General features: G+C 43.2%; 2 protein-coding genes across 13 annotated transcripts in view; one reads left to right on the top strand and one right to left on the bottom strand.

The window, feature by feature from the left end:
• Positions 1-17508, bottom strand: part of LOC139612045 (NACHT, LRR and PYD domains-containing protein 12-like) — a 606901-nt gene that overhangs the window by 411078 nt on the left and 178315 nt on the right. The window lies entirely within an intron of this gene.
• The window catches only part of LOC139612046 (NACHT, LRR and PYD domains-containing protein 12-like), a 286486-nt gene that overhangs the window by 153349 nt on the left and 115629 nt on the right, over positions 1-17508 (top strand). For 7 of the 10 annotated variants that reach the window (XM_071467173.1, XM_071467178.1, XM_071467176.1 and 4 more), the window contains 2 exons: positions 14986-15162; positions 15650-15826. The exons of 2 other annotated variants lie outside the window; for them this stretch is intronic. In XM_071467173.1, the coding sequence (XP_071323274.1) occupies positions 14986-15162; positions 15650-15826 (354 nt within the window). Of the gene's footprint in view, positions 1-65; positions 1685-14985; positions 15163-15649; positions 15827-17508 lie in introns of those variants that run through there. One more of the 10 variants, XM_071467182.1, reaches the window with a different exon arrangement.

Here is a 17508-nt window from a genome sequence, read left to right as displayed (position 1 = left end):
TCACTGTCAATAACTGATCAGATGATAGATCAATAACTGCAGCTGTGTCTCCTTCTCTCCATCAGATTCCTGTGAACTCACAATCGACACAAACACAGTGAACAGAAAGCTCCAACTGTCTGACGACAACAGGAAGGTGACACATGTGAGGAAGAATCAGTCGTATCCTGATCATCCAGACAGATTTGACCAGTGTCCTCAGCTGCTGTGTGGAACTGGTCTGACTGGTCGCTGTTACTGGGAGGTGGAGTGCAGAGGAGGAGTTTATGTAGCAGTGAGTTACAGAGGAATCAGCAGGAGAGGAAACAGAAAAGACTGTGTGTTTGGAGAGAACCATCAGTCCTGGAGTCTGTACTGCTCTGATGGTGGTTACTCTGTCTGGCACAATAACATAAGAACAGATATCTTCCTCTCTTCCTCCTCCTCCTCAGTCTCTCACAGAGTAGCAGTGTATGTGGACTGTCCTGCTGGCTCTCTGTCCTTCTACAGAGTCTCCTCTGACTCACTGATCCACCTCCACACCTTCAACACCACCTTCACTCAGCCTCTGTGTCCTGGGTTTGCAGCGTGGCCTGGTGCCTCACTGTGTCTGTGTTCAGTGAGGCAGAGAGTCTCCTCCTGTTAGAGAAACTCTCTCACTGTTGAACAGATAGTTCAGTCTCTTTCACTCACACACATTGTCAGGTTCATGTATTACAGCAGTTTACTTTTTAAATGCTTCTTCCAGTGCTGTAAAGATAAAAGCTACAGTTATAACAGGATAAACATGTTCACTTGTTATTGAGTCTTTTGAGTCTGTTTCCAGTGAAAACATCACAGTGAATATCTGGATGTCGTCTTTCTCTGAAGTCAGTTCAGCTGAGACGACTCACTTCCTCTCAGCTGCAGTTAGTTTGCTGCAGATGTGACAAACTGTGAGATCAGAGAGGAATCACTGACCTGCACTGACCTGAGCTGGATCTGCAAAAAGACATTCAGAGATGATGGTCCAGTGAACAGAGGGTTGATGGACAGCCTGGTTTCTTCCTGCTGATGAATCAGGCTGCAATGTTCACTGTCAGTAGCTACAGTCAGGGGCTAAAGTGGGAGTGGAGGAGTCAAAGGTTTTGTGGGTGGGTGTAGATACCAGTCTGTGGAGCGACCAGTGCCCTGGCTGTCCCTCTGCTCTTCTTTAATCACATGTAGAGCTGAGCTTTGTCATAACCTCATGAATTTATAACGTAGAGCTTTTCATGTGTTCTACATAAGTGAGACACAGCTTCATCTGCAACAATGAATCTAAAAGGACAACTGCCTTGTGTGAGGATGTTTAACAGATATATAACATATATATATCTGATATGAGTTACTTGCTGTAATAAACATGAAGTGGTTACTGTACTATAACTTTTCTATCATGGTAAAACATTTGTAAATGTATTTCTTGATCATAAATGTATTTTTATATATTTTCTTGTCTTACATCATTGAATCTTTTATTTTTTGAATGGAGCACTTTGTAACTTGAGTTTAGAAAAGGGATCTACAGATAAAGATGATTATTTTTACTATCTCAAAGTGACCAACAGGAGTAGAACCAACAGGAGGCCACTGATGTAGGACATGATTTTTGTGTCACTGTTGTATAAGACTGAATTTAGTGAATATTATTCCTAATAAAAATTCTCAAAATTGTGAAAAAGCACATTTTTCCGAATTAATTTATATTGTTAAAATGTCAAATGTAAAATTTATGTTTAACAAGTGATCACATCACAACATGAAATGTACTTTTACAATTACTTTTTTGTTGTATCGTGATAAGTTTGTATGTAGAACCATGAAAATATCAGATTTTTTTTTTCTTGCGTGGCAGCAATAGCTTCCATCATTTATAATGTTTCAGTCGTTAACACCTGTCGTTACCTGAGCTACAGTAGAACCTGTAGTAGAACCTTTGCTGGTGTTATTTAGTGTTTTTATAATGTCACTGTAAAGTGTGGACGGACTTGAAACACGTCCGCCATGTTGTGTGGATGTTTGCAGTGGAAGTGATGGAATAAGAGCAGAAGCAGAGTTAGCTGTTGCTCAGTGGTTGAACACAGAGTCGTTGTCACTGTGCAGCTCCTCTCAGGACTGAAGGCAGCTCTTCCTCCCTGAATCAGCCTGTGGAGGAGGCGGAGACCAGCGGCTGCTCTCTCTGTGGGTGAGTGTCTTCAGATTTACACTGCAGGACCGACATGGACACTGTGTGGCGGGCTGATGGGTTTCAGGCTGAGAGTAACTATGGCTGCGTTCAGAGAGATGACAAGAGAAACCTGGCACTTCAACAACAGCCTCTTTCACTGAAATAAGAGAGATTTCCATCAAATTAAGTTTTAATATCAATGTGAAGGATTCATTTATTTTTGTTTGGAACTGTCTAAACTAGTTATTTGCAGGGATTATGTAACTTCTGGTGCTGGACAGTAACAAAGTACATTTACTTTACTTGAGTATGTCCATGTTCTGCTTCTTTATACTTTTACTTAACTACATTATGTTTATTTCACAGCTAGTTTCCCTTGAGAATTTATACAAAAACCTAATGATCACTTAGAAATGAAATAAAATAAAATATGATACATTATTACAGATGAAACTATCCAAAGAATGTGAAACCAGCTCCACCAAGGCAACATTAAAGTTCTGACTTAATGTTAGATACAATGATGATATGATATGACATGATATATATGATATGATATGATATGATATGATAGATATGATATGATAGATATGATATGATATGATATGATATGATTCCTTGCTGCAGCAGCGTTTAATGTGGATGTATTGGACACACCATAACCCCGGCTGACCCACATGGAAACAACAGAGCATCTGTTTTATGTTTGTGACATGATCCAAAACTTATGGAAATCCTTGTCTAAGCTCCAAATCCATAAATATAGATTGATTCTCTTTCAAATTTGTCCAGATCTCTAGTTAACAATATCATCATCATCTAATTAACTCTTGCTCAGTTCTTCATTTGTATTTAATTATTGTTTTATTGGATCAGATTTCTCTACATGTGTTTTCTTTCATGTTATCTCATTCAACAATTCAGTTCTGTTTGTTTTTGGGGTTAAAGGAGGATTTATTGTCCATGTGTTATAAAGTTGTGTCAGGGTTTGAGTTTGTCATCTGTTTCCTATTTTATTTTGACATGTCTGTCTCGTCTTCCTGTCTTGCCCCATTCCTGGTGTCTTTACCTCCCCCATGTTGATGACTTCCCCCCGCCCTAATGGTTTTCCCCTGTGTCTCGTTCTCTTCCCTGTCTGTCTGTATTTAAGTCCACGTCTCTTCCTTGTCATTTTGCAGACTGTCTCTACTCCAGTGTGACTTTTCTGACGTTCCTCATGTGCTCTGACCAGTTTTTGTAGTTTTCTCGTGTGTTTCTTGCCTGCTGATTCTGTTCCTCTGCCTGTGCTGACTGCTTTACTGTGTACTGGACCTTTCGCCTGAATAAAGGACCTAGAGTTTGGACTTTGTCTCAGTCTGCTCAGTGAGTCCATCTTTGTGCCTGATAAACCCACTGTGATCTCACCCATTGGTTGGTGAACTGCTGTTTTGAAGCCTTGATTTTTTGAAACCAGAAGACACCATATTTGGAGGCGAGGGTGGAGCTGACCTCAGACCCGAGGTCACTATGCACACCCACCTACACCAGCTACCTGACGCACTGCACGAGGCTCCATGCTGCTCTGTGTGAGTCTGCATTCAGTCATTTTCCATAACTCAAGCTAAACTTCAGTACGAAGTATTAAAGAACTTTTCATAGCAAACTGCCTGCATGTCCACATTTGGAAAATATTACACACAGGAGGGGTTATGTAAAGTTATTGTAGCTGAAGTTACTGTGTGTTAGCTCACACACAGTGTAAGCATGGATGTAAGCTAACTGTAGTGTAAACCATAGACTTTATATAAATGGTAAAACATCATAATATTGTGTTTTAAAATTGGTTCTGCAAATCAAAGGTGATGATACTGAGCTTCATGAGTGTTAACAGTGACAGTGGGATAACGTGATTACAGTGAACTGCTGGGTCTCCAGTCTGTGCTCGAGTGTGGCTCATTGTTTCTGTCACTGTCAGTTTCATTATTGGAAACAGGCAACAACATTACTGTGTGGAGTGACTTCGTTTCTATTCTATTATTTATGATAAAACAGTACAGCAGACTGTTTTTATAACTAAGCTGAGGGAGTGATGTATTTTCAGATAACTGGAGTTCGTTTAATAGAGTGCTTCTTATTTTTGACTCTTTCTTAGAAGCCAAGGTCTGGATCATTGGGGACAGCTCCATCTGGCGTGGAGCCCAGAGAGCTACAGAGACCACGGGGAACAACCTTGGTGATGATGGTGTCTCCATCCACTGGTTCGGCTGGGGGGGTCTGAAGTGGAGGAGCCATCTCCTCTTTTCCAACCAGTACCTACGAGTGTTGTTGATGGTTCATGACATTTTTGAAATTGATGGTTTTTAAAAGTGCAATAAAAGTATTTATGAATCTCTTGGTCTAAGTTTGTTGATGGTCTTATGCTATGAATTATATCTGGTGTAAATTCTGACAATAGCAACATACACAGATTGTAATTGTACAAGAGCACATTGATGGAGGTTTTGCCAGAATTTGTAATTAGAAGGCTGTTTCTTTGTTAGTTACTTAAGTTACTTAACTTTGTTCATACAAATTTTTATCAAATGTTGATGTCCTAGAACATTAACAATGAAGGATAAAAAGACATGTTTGATTTTGTCCTTTCCATGTGTTTTATGTACTTTATGTACGAAGAATAAACCGTTTCAATGACACTGAAAGCACTGATTCACCAAACTGTCCTGTGAGATTCATCACAAGCTGTACGGTCAATTTGGAAAACCCAGGCAACACTTCTGTAGCTAACAGAAAATGCAGTAGTGTTTGCTAAGTGTCCACAAATCGTTACATGGATATTGAAAACTGGTTGTGGAGATCCAAGTCAGACCACAGCGACATCGGTAACGTTACCAGCTGCAACGTGTCGATAAAGGCTGCAGCCAGTGTTAGCCTAGCTGTCTCAAGTCAACTACCACCAGCTCACTCCTGCTGCCTGACCCCCCCCACCCCCTAACCCACAGCTTACACACAACCTTAGTAAAGAAGAGCCTGTGCAGGTGTCTAAGTAACTAAACAAATACCCAACCCGTCTATACTGTGTTGCTCATAATCATGTAAATGTCACGTCTGATAAACTGCAAACTGTTCTTTGGCTTTGATTGTTGAGCTGCAGGATTAAAGTTTCACAAAGACATTATTTTGGTGGAACCACAGACAGACAGACAGACAGTTACGTGCATTTGCATTTGCATTATGACTGATCCAGATAAAAGCAGCTGCAGACGTCTATAAACGGGTCGATTATCAGATTTTGGTGGATGACACTGGTGCACCCCCACTGACTTCAGATGGACCCACAGTCATTGCTTTCTACATTATCTATTAAAGTTGCTCTGTAAGGAGCGTGACTCAGACAGCTGTGAACACTCTTAAATGGCATCTTAACTGTCCAGTCTTCCAAAACTTTGACCTTGTGTAACTCCTTGGTCACTTGATCATAAGCCCTGAGATGTTAGCTATGTGTGTGGCCATATAATATTACATTTAGTGTTGAATTGTCTGTAAACATAGATCCCCTTTGTTTGGAGAATAATGTAATTTCCTGTTGACAATGAATGCATCAGCAAAGTTTGTCTGACAGTAAAGTTTTACGCTGGTGAGGTGTTTAAACATAAGCTGCTAATTTTACATCATATAACCTGTTTGTTGGATTCCTTCTCTTTCACTTACATACCTGCATGTTATCATTGATGAGAATGAAAAACTTCAAAGTAACTTAAATTTCAGCTTATTATTGATCAAATAACCAAAAAGCATTGTTCAAAAATCATCTGAATTCAACTGTTGAACCAATGAAATCATGGCAGGTGGGATTAAACGTTTGAATTTAAAACTAAAACATACAAGAAGAGACAAGTTTAAAATTAAAACATAGAAGAAGAGGCGAGTTTAAAGCTAAAACATAGAAGAAGAGACAAGTTTAAAACTAAAACAAAGAAGAAGAGGCAAGTTTAAAACTAAAACATAGAAGAAGAGGCAAGTTTAAAACTAAAATATAGAAGAGGAGATGAGTTTAAAATTAAAACATAGAAGAAGAGACGAGTTTAAAACTAAAACAGAGAAGGAGAGACAAGTTTAATACTGAAACATAGAAGAAGAGACGAGGCTCAGGTCATGACATCTTTATTATTAATATAATGTTTGATCCAGTTCAACCTGAAAATGACATTAGATGAATGGAAATCAAGATAATTCTGTTGAAAACACACACACAGACACACAGACACACAGACACAGACACACACAGACACACAGACACACAGACACAGACACACACAGTCATGTGACTTCTTGTAACTGCAGAGGGGAGGAGCAGCTGAAAGTGAAAGTGTTCAGTGAGCTCAGACTCCATTTGAAGTGGACGGAGCAGAAGGAGGGAAACTGAAGGCTGAGGCAGGTGAGTGTTAACACAACATTATTATTATTTTACTGTCAAAGTCTCTGAGTCACTTTGTCCCTGTGGACTGTGGAGGGAAGAAGAGTCACAGTGAACTTCTGTCCACACAGAGACACTGAGAGGAAAGGAGGAACAACATGAGGTGTGGTACTTCCTGTTCAACAGTTTGACTCCATGTCGTGATGAGCTGAATAATATGAAACCTACAACTGAGCCAAGAGAACTGAGCAGGTTATTATACTGTACAGGTGTGTGTGTGTGTGTGTGTGTGTGTCTTGAACAGCTTGTTTGTCCTGACTCTTGTGTGTGTGAGCTCACAGTCAGTGTTACTGGTTTCCCTCTCAGACTGACTGAAGTCCTGAAGATGAGTGATTATGTGGAGGAAGAGGAGGACAGAGCAGAGTCTCCAGGACCCAGCTGTCTGTCTGTGAAGAGTCACTGGTCCAAAGATGAACCTCCAGACTTCAGTCCTGAACCTGGACCCTCAGACTCACAGTAAGAGACCTGCTACAAACCTGTGAACCTCCAAACTGTCTCTGTAACAGTGTTCAGTGTGTTGAGCTCCTGCAGTGATGTCACTTCCTGTAACAGCTGCCGTAGTGTCGCAGAAAATAACTTCCCCTGGTTCCTCTGACATATCAGTGTATTAACAGTGACTGCTGAGGAGCTGGTTTCTTGTGAAATGATCCCAACAAAGAAGAGTTTGACTTTTTTCTTGTGCATATTTTTGCTGCAGCTGATGAACATGACAGAGATGTAAAGATGTCAGTAATTAAAGGGCCGTGGTGGAGCAGAGAAGCAGCCACAGAAGAAGAGAGCAGTGTGTTGGTGAACCTGGATGAGCTGGGATCTAACAGAGTTGACCACACTTTGCAGGATCATTTTACAGCCTGAATGATGAGCTTCACATGTCAGAGCTTCACTCTCCACAGTTAGTTTGATCCAAACTACAGTGAGCAGCTGTTGGAGGAAATGACTGAGCCTCTTTAACATCAAACTAGATATTTGTCAGCTGTTTATACAGATTTCAGGCTCTATGTAATATGGGCCGCTGATTGTAAAGTGGTTCATACTGAAATAACAACATTTCATCATATTTAGTCAACTTTAATGTTAAATTTAAATGTTGTTGATGATGTTGATTTAAATGTTTAAAGGTCCTAGGACTGTTTTCATATCACTTTCACAAGTTTTCATACTTTTCCAGGTGAGAACGTGACTGTTTAGATTTATAAGATGTGGTCAGTTCATCCAAATGATTCCTTTTTGAATATTTGCTCCAATGTTTTCGATGTGAGGACCCTCCTGCTGGACCGAATGAGACCAGCACGTCTCAGCAGCTTGCAGGCCGCCTTTACCACCAGCTCTGTTGTCTGTAGTGTAGGGAAGAAAGTCTGTCTCAGCAGACTTTGAATTTTGAAATCTGTGAATTTCTGCCACTGGTTTTGTTTTTCATTGAAATTATTTATATGAATTTTTAAAAGTGAATTCAAATTTACAAGAACTAATCTCACTGTCGTTTTTCAATGTTCATAAATTCAGAATGAAAACTTCATCTTCACAATGACTCTGTCATCAGAGAATTGATCAGTGATTGATGTGATGTGAATAAAAACATGTTTGTGTTTGCAGAGGTCAGAACCACAGACTGAGAGCAGAGTCTCCAGGATCCAGCTGTCTGTCTATGAAGAGTGACCGGTCCAAAGACATTAATCCTCCAGACCTCAGTCCTGAACCTGGACCCTCAGACTCACAGTAAGAGACAGTGTCTACTGTAAACTGAGCTGAAGATGATTCAGTTATTAGACATATTTGACTGTGACATGTTAGTGATGAAGACATGTCTTCACAGAGGGAGGAAGAGGAGTGGTGTCTCTGTGGAGGATCAGCTGTCCTGCTGTGCTCTGTGTCAGGACGTCCTGAAGGATCCAGTCTCTACCAGCTGTGGACACTGGTTCTGCAGACAGTGCTTCACCTCATACTGGGACCAGTCTGGGTCTTCAGGAGACCCCTCCTGTCCCCAGTGTGGACAAAGACCCAGAACCAGACCTGGACTGCAGACACCCAGTCAAAGCAGCACTGTACAAAGTGAGACTGAACATGTGTCTGCTGATGTCTTCATTTCTGAAACCAGGACCTGTTGTTTTCTCCAGTGTCAGTTGTTCTATCACACAGCACTGACATTTCAGATGATTCTAAAAAGCACAACATTAAAAAGCTTTTCTTTGCTGCTCTTTAGTTTTTCTGTAGCTGATGAAAATAATCAGCAGATTCTCAGATTCTCTGTCTTCAGTCTGACATTGTCTCTTCTCTTTCAGCAGATAGTGGTCTGCAGGAGGTTTTAGATCAACATAAGATCAGTCTGAGGAGCAGATGTGAACGTGTGACTGAAGGAAGTGATGGAACAGGAAGTGGAACCCTCCTCAACAGGATCTACACTGAGCTCTACATCACAGAGGGACAGAGTGAAGAGGTTAATACCCAACATGAGGTGAGGCAGCTGGAGACAGCTTCCAAGATGAAGACCCTCCATGACGCTCCAATCAAGTGCCACGACATCTTTAAAGCCTTACCTGACCAACAGAGACCCATCAGAGTGGTTCTGACCAACGGCGTCGCTGGCATTGGAAAAACCTTCTCAGTGCAGAAGTTCAGTCTGGACTGGGCAGAGGGCTTGGAGAACCAAGATGTCAGTCTGCTGGTTCTGCTTTCGTTCAGGGAGCTGAACCTGATCAGAGAGCAGCAGTACAGTCTTCTCAGGCTGCTCCATGTTTTCCATCCAACATTACAGAAGGTCACAGCAGAGCAGCTGGCTGTCTGTAAAGTTGTGTTCATCTTGGACGGCCTGGATGAAAGCAGACTTTCACTGGATTTCACCAACAGGGAGGTTGTGTCTGATGTCACACAGACGTCATCAGTCAACCTGCTGCTCACAAACCTCATCCAGGGGAACCTGCTTCCCTCGGCTCTAGTCTGGATCACTTCCAGACCTGCAGCAGCCAATCAGATCCCTCCTACATGTGTTGACAGGGTAACAGAGGTACGAGGCTTCACTGACGCCCAGAAGGAGGAGTACTTCAGGAGGAGATCCAGTGATGAAGAGCTGTCCAGCAGAACCATCTCACACATCAAGAAGTCCAGGAGCCTCCACATCATGTGTCAAGTCCCAGTCTTCTGCTGGATCACTGCTACAGTTCTGGAGCACATGTTGACTACAGAGCAGAGAGGAGAGCTGCCCCAGACCCTGACTGACCTGTTCTCACACTTCCTGCTGGTTCAGACAAAGAGGAAGAAGCTCAAGTATGATGAGGGACATGAGACGAATCCACAGGAGCTGATGGAGGCTGACAGGGAAGTTCTTCTGAAGCTGGGGAGGCTGGCGTTTGAACATCTGGAGAAAGGAAACATCATGTTCTACCAAGAAGACCTGGAGCAGTGTGGTCTGGATGTCACAGAGGCCTCTGTGTACTCAGGACTCTGTACTGAGATCTTCAAAAGAGAGAGTGTGATCTTCCAGAAAACAGTCTACTGCTTTGTTCATCTGAGCATTCAGGAGTTTCTGGCTGCAGTCTACATGTTCCACTGTCACACCAACAGGAAGAGAAAAGTCCTGAAGAACTTCCTGGGACAAGACTACAAACACAGAGACTCAACCTCAAAGTCTTTGTTTAAGAAGGTTTCTGGGATGTTTGGAAACCATGATCGTCATTCTCCATCTCTGGATGTCTTCCTGAGGGCAGCCATGGAGAAATCCCTCAGAAGTAAAAATGGTCACCTGGACCTGTTTGTTCGCTTCCTTCATGGCCTCTCTCTGGAGTCCAACCAGAGACTCTTAGGAGGTCTGCTGGGTCAGACAGAGAACAGTCCAGAAACCATCCAGAGAGCCATCAACAACCTGAAGGAGATGAACAGTGATAAAATCTCTCCTGACAGAAGCATCAACATCTTCCACTGTCTGATGGAGATGAAGGACCACTCAGTTCATCAGGAGATCCAAGAGTTCCTGAAGTCAGAGACCAGATCAGAGCAGAAACTCTCTGTGTTCCACTGCTCAGCTCTGGCCTACATGCTGCAGATGTCAGAGGAGGTTCTGGATGAGTTGGACCTGAAGAAGTACAACACATCATATCAGGGACGACGGAGACTGATCCCAGCTGTGAGGAACTGCAGGAAGGCTCGGTGAGTCCAGACATGATCAATATAATTATCAATCAGTAGATTAGATCAGTAGTTGAGTCAAATTCAGATAAACACAGTTTTCATTTATTCTCATTGTTCTCACTTTTACTTTGAAACAATCAAAGGTCAGTTGTGTTTTTTTCTGGAGGTGTTGTAAATGCTGTGAGCACCAAAATGTAGATGTTTCAGTTGGTTGTGATTGATCATTGAAGAATGAACTTGTGTTTTTGAAGTGTCATGGTGGAGCTTTAAAGTCTTTCCATAGATTGTGTTGAATGAGACAGAAAGTCCCAGGTGTTTTCTCTCTTGTTGCTGTAGAGGAGAGTCGTATCAGGAAATGTTCAGCTTCAGCCAAGAACACAGGTGGGAATCTATCAGAGCAGAATGGGAGGATTCAGTCTTCTTCTACACACCAGAGCTCAGTGTCATGTTTCTGTGAGGACCTTCTGTGAAAACCAGGCAGCAAACAGAGATTAGATTGAACTGTTGACTGAGTTGACCTCAGGAGAAATGTTCTGGAGTAGGGATGCCACGGTGAGGAAATGTTCCCCCCGGACATTAAGACATGTGTGGGCTCAGTATCTGTAGATTAGACCTCAGTGTTTCCCACACACTGATTTATCTGTGACAGGCCGCCACCACATCAACAATGACCCCACATATTGATATTCTTTTGCTTTACAGTTTCAAATGAGGAAAATCTTATTTCACTGCAGAGCTGCACACACACACACACACACACACACTTCCAGGTTGTAACTGTAGAGTCCACTAAGTGTTGATCACTAGTGTTTTACTGAGGACAGTTTGTTCATGGATCAACGTGGGCGCTGCCACTGATTCACCACAATGAGCCAGATGTGTTTTATGCAGTGGTGTGTGTTGACTTCTACAGAGAGGCAGCAGAGCCAAGCAATCTGGAGTCAGTTTAAAAACAGTGGAGAATAAAACTGTTTTTCTGAACAAGATTCTGACTCTGGATCAAATCATATGATGGAAGCAGAAATGTAACATCATTTTCCCTCCTTCATCTGCACAACAAAGATTCCCATGAAACTCTGCAGGTCTGAGAGAGAGTGATGAGAATTATTGTTTCATGTCAAACACAATCAGATAAGATGAGCTGAGCCACAGATGTGAAGAGCAGATGTTCATCACATCATCATCTTTTCTCATCAGATGCATTTTAACTTCAGTGTCTTTTATTACAAACTGTCTGATTTTATTCTCACACATTTTATATTTTCTCTCATCACAGACTTGGTGGTTATGGACTCTCAGAGACTCACTGTGAAGTCGTGTCCTCAGCTCTGAAGTCCAACCCCTCCCATCTGAGACACCTGGACCTGAGCCACAACGACCTAAGGATCCAGGAGTGAAGCAGCTGTGTGCTGGACTGGAGAGTCCAAACTGTAGACTGGAGACTCTGAGGTCAGTTCACTGACTGGAGCTGTTGTAGTTTTATATTCAGTTCAAATCTGTGAAGTTCCAGTTTTTCATTGGTTGGTTCATTTTCAGGATTTCTGTGTGAGGATTTAAAAAATCAGCCAGTGAAGAGAAAGAAGGAAGATGAGACCAGGAGCAGAGTGGTGATGGGGAGGGTGAATCCCCAGGGGCCGTTTGAGGGCCGGGGCCAGACTGATTATTGTGTAGACTGATAATATTGTGTTATATAAAAGTGGTCTACCTCGCTGCACCATCCTGCAGCCTGAACTGAGCCTCGCAGCCTCTTGTCTCTCCCAGCACGTCAGACGCTACCAAGTCTATATTTGCAGTAGGGGGGTAAATGAACTGTGATTGGTCAGCTGCTGACCAGTGAGAGCTGTGAAGTGGGGCTGGTACAGAGTCATCAGAGACGTGTTGGTGTTATCAGGGATAACACCAACACTTTTCACATTGTTTTGAAGCTGCAGCAGAAAGAGAAGGAGAAAGGTGGAGCAGAGAAGAATGAAGAAGAACAAATACTGGAGGAGGAAGCAGAGAAATGTTCCACAATCACAGAGAGATTCAATGTCCAGTAAAGAGCCGGCAGCTGAAATGCTAAGCAAATGTAGCTAGCTGCTAGCTCAGCTCATATTAAATGTGGCTAGTATAGCTAGCTGCTAGTTGTTGGGCAGCAGCCCTGTGCTTGTGTTAGCTGCTGTTTGTCTTTGTGTGTTATTAACAGCTGGGACTGGTGATCTCCAGGTAAAATGAAGGGTCCCACTCGGCCCCTGGATGAGAGCAGTCACAGTGTTTGTGATTCAGAGCAGCAGAGAATTGACAGAGTTTGATGTTAAAATCAGAAAGTTGATGAGAATCAAACTGCAACAGTCTCACAGATCTTCTGCTGCTGCTACTGATCTGAACAACAGCAAAGCTGCAGCTCTCTGCAACCAACAAATATTGCAGCTGGTGTTGTGTGTTGATGTCAGCACTGCAGCATCATGGGAAGCCACAGACCTTCAGACTGCAACACAAACCAGATCAAAGCAGGGCCAGTGGCTGAGGCGGGAAAGTGGAGACAAGAGGAAACTCAGCTGGGACATGGAGGCAGGAAGGATTAGATTGATGCTGGGAGCAATTTATGAGCAGCTCCCACCTCCCCAACATCATAGTGAATAAACAGGTGAGGAGCCAACATGTCCTCTATGTTCAGGTGGAGCTTCATGTGGCTCCTTCTATCAGGGGCTAAAACAAGCCTGTCTCCAGGCCCACACACCTGGAGACATCAGCAGGTGCTGAGGTGTCTCCCAGCAGCCACTGAGAGTCAGAGCTCAGAGGTGAACTCACTGGAGGCAGAAGGAGACGAGATGGATTTGATTTGTTGGTGAGGGTGAAGGACTCAGGAAGCAGCTTTGAACAGGCGTGATGCAGCTGAAGGCAGGGAGGGACTGGCCAATCAGAGGAGATCCAGGAAAACAGCTCCTAGTTCCTCAGGAGACAGCTGCCGCTGATCTGAGAGCAGATGTTGTGTTGTGGTCAGAAACACAGCAGCTTGTGTATGTTGTGGAGCTGACAGTACCATGGGAGGACGCAGGAGAAACGGCCTCTGAGAGGAAACAGCTCAGATACACAGAGCTGGCAGCAGAGGCAGAGGAGCCTGCTCTGAAAGCTGAGCTCCAGGGGAGGTTGGCTGTAGGGGTTTTGTTGGCAGATCAGTCTGGTCCCTGTTACCTGAACTGAGCTGCTCTCACTTCTGTTCTCTTCAAGTCCACGTTGTGCTTCTCTGAACCTGTGCACTGTGAACTCAAAGCGCTCCAGGTGTCCTTCATGTCATATCTAGTTGATTGTGAGTGAACACAACAAAAGGTCAGACTTGATCTTGAAGAATGGAGCTTCTTCTAATCACATGAATAACACAAGTGGTCATGTGACTGTGGTTCAGGAGCAGTTACCAGAGCAGACTGACACTGACACTCAGAGAAACTCTGTTCATCAACTATCAGACCTAAACCGTGGACGTGCTGAGCTGAAGGGTTGTAGGACTGTGAGCACAGGTTTGATCTCTGCTCTGTGACCTTCATTAACCCCGTCCTCACTCAGTCTGCTCCTCACTGGGGGGTTGATGTGAAAATCAGATGAATTCTACTTCCTCATTCAGTGAAGATCAGCTGAATAAATCTGTGGTGTTTTCCAGCAGGAGGCTCTGAACGTTACCTGAAGGTGAACTGGTTGTTGCTGCAGGTCACAGAATCTGACGGCTCACAGAATGGGCTGTAACACCGGTGGTAGACTGAGGCCGAGCACTCGTCCTCCTCAAGTTCTCAACAGTAACACAAGTTCTTCTTTAAAGATGTGGACACAGAGAAATATTTTCCCTCCTCCTGTAAATGTGACATTGTGCAGTTGTTTGGTGACTTTGGAACATTGAAGCTGCTCCACCATGTTTGTTCTGAACAGTGTGACTGAGTTCTCACTGTTTGTTCACGTCCTCAGTGTTTTGTTTCTGTGCTGATGTCTGTAGTGTCAGAGAGGGAACAGACTAAACAGACGTGAATCCTCTGATTCTCCTCTGATTACAGACTGAACTGAGGTCAGCAGCAGCTGATCAACCTGTGTTCACATCAACAGCTGTATGAATGTTGTGCTGACATTTGGATGATGTGTGTAGAAGGCTGACATGATGAAGATCCACAATAACAGAAGGACAAAGTCACTCTACTCATTTTAGACAAAGATCATTGATCAGGACAAATCTGATTGATTATCAATCATTGATCTACATCTTTGATTCTTTACTCAGATTGAAGAACTGCGGTTTGTCAGTGATCAGCTGTTCTTCTCTGGTCTCAGCTCTGAAGTCCAACCCCTCCCATCTGAGAGAACTGGACCTGAGCTACAACCAGGACCTGCAGGATCCAGGAGTGAAGGGTCTGTGTGGTTTTCTGCAGAGTCCAGACTGTAGACTGGAGACTCTGAGGTCAGTTCACTGTTGTAGATCTTATATCTTGAATCCACAGCTAATGAAGCTTCACACACAAGTTGAATCCATTGACTGTGAATGAATGAATGACATTGTAAATAGTTGTTGTCTCATGTTTCCAGTTGTTCTTCTCTCAGACTGAGAATGATTCTTCAGTTTCAGCTCATTTCACTCACTTGTCATGAATAATGTCTGTTCACTTCAGTTCAACCTTCACAGCTCACACACTCGTATTTCTCTCAGTCAGAGGACTCATGTTTTCTAAATCCACTGGAGAAAATGTCCAGTGTTAGTTGTTCAAGTCAATTCATTTTTATCACAACAACATACAGAAGATCCTCACAACTAATATTTGTCCAAAGAAAGTGAAGAAACAATCTTCTTTTTTTCAGTAGATTTCAGTGAAGTGTCAGGACTAATGTCTGTTTCATCAAAATCTGATTGATTATCAATCATTGATCTACATCTTTGATTCTTTATTCAGATTGAAATGGTGCAGTTTGTCAGCGATCAGCTGTTCTTCTCTGGTCTCGGCTCTGAAGTCCAACCCCTCCCATCTGAGAGAACTGGACCTAAGTAGAAACCAGGACCTGCAGGATCCAGGAGTGAAGGGTCTGTGTGGTTTTCTGCAGAGTCCAGACTGTAGACTGGAGACTCTGAGGTCAGACTCCATGTTTTCTTTCTGTGCTGAGATGAATGTGATGTGAAAGTTGTGTTGACACTGAGCTGCAGACATGAGGCTGATATTATACTGATCCACACTGAGGATCTTCATGGTAAAGTCTGTTTTCTTCTTCTCTGCTTTTAGTCCAGTGACAGTTTCTCTTCAACTTTCACCTCATGACTTTTTAAAACACCAACAGAAACACATTGAATCTGTCAGACAATAACTGATCTATAATCAATAGCTGATGGTCCCAACACTTTTATAAGGCTCTGTGATGTTTGTACTGACTCCAATATTCAGAGCCAAGTTGTCATAGCAACAGGTTGTTTCATCACTTTAAAGCCTGTAGGTTTGACTGTGTTAAATATTTGAGCTCGGTCACCAGGTGTCTGTGTCTCTGCCGTTCCATCAACTAGTGAATTTAATATATATTTCTATACATTTGTTCTCATGTCTCCAAACTGCAGCCTGACATGTTTGTTGTCTTTGAAAACTTGAGGATCTTTAGTAGAATCTGCACAACATGAGTTTGTATAGATGGAGCCACAGGTGGAGCTGGCAGAGTTGAAGAGGTGGAGTCACTACGTCTTTATTGAAGCAGCAGCATGTTGTCATGAATATTAATGAGAGCTGTTTTTACTTTGTCTGTTTGACTCTTTGTGGTTTCAAGCAGGAACTTTGTCTCCTAAACTCACATCTTTGATTCTTTATTCAGATTGAGTTTCTGCAGTTTGTCAGAGATCAGCTGTTCTTCTCTGGGCTCAGCTCTGAAGTCCAACCCCTCCCATCTGAGAGAACTGGACCTGAGCTACAACCACCTGAAGTATTCAGACCTGAAGGATCTCCGTGGTCTCGTGGAAAGTCCAGACTGTAGACTGGAGACTCTGAGGTCAGTAGAGGGGCGGAGTCAGTCCATGCTGCTCTCAGCAGTATTGTACTAAACACAGTTAGTATCAGAGCAAAGAGCCAGTGTTTCCTGTGAACCTCCAACCTCCTCAGTGGCTGCTTTCCTCAGTGAAGCTGTGAGAGGAGAACGGGGACAGGCTTCAGGATTGGACAGAAAGACAGAGAGAGAGACAACAGTCAGCCAATCAGAGCAGCCAGAAGCTTGTTGTGATCATGTGTGTGAGTTGATGTGAAGACGACTGTTGTTGTTGTGTTGATGTGTACAGGAAATAAAGCTGATTCCAGCTGACAGCCTCACAGATGGACAGAGACAGTGTCCTCATTCATCAAACTGTCCAATCAGATCTGAGACTGTTTGTTCTCTGGTTTCAACACTAAACAGCTGATCAGTTTCATCTGTGTCACAGCTCTGAGATCAGTGTGATGGAGCCTGACAGTCCCTGGCTCTTAGTGACAGCCTCCATGTTCAGTCAGGTGATGTTTCAGAAGCAGGTCACATGTTGATCAACACACAGAGACTCTGTGTTTAAAGTGACATCAGCTGACAGGTAACAGGAGTGAATCCATCACTGACCTGTTGCTGACTCAGCACTTTGTTTCCACTGTGGACTGAGTGAAATGTGCAGAGTGAACAGACTTGATGCTGAACGTCTCTGCAGGTCTGTGAGCTTCCAGCTCAGTGTGTTCACTCCAACACGTTAACATGAGAGCTGAGAGGAAGCAGCTGCTGCACATCTGGTCTGAACAGGACTGAAGTCCCTGCTGCATCA

The sequence above is a fragment of the Trachinotus anak genome, unplaced genomic scaffold, assembly GCF_046630095.1.
Source record: "Trachinotus anak isolate AG129_WGS33_773 ecotype Australia unplaced genomic scaffold, CSIRO_AGI_Tana_v1 ptg000030c, whole genome shotgun sequence".
NCBI lineage: Eukaryota > Metazoa > Chordata > Actinopteri > Carangiformes > Carangidae > Trachinotus > Trachinotus anak.
Note: the sequence above shows the minus strand (reverse complement) of the source record. Positions and strands in the feature narration are given on the sequence as shown.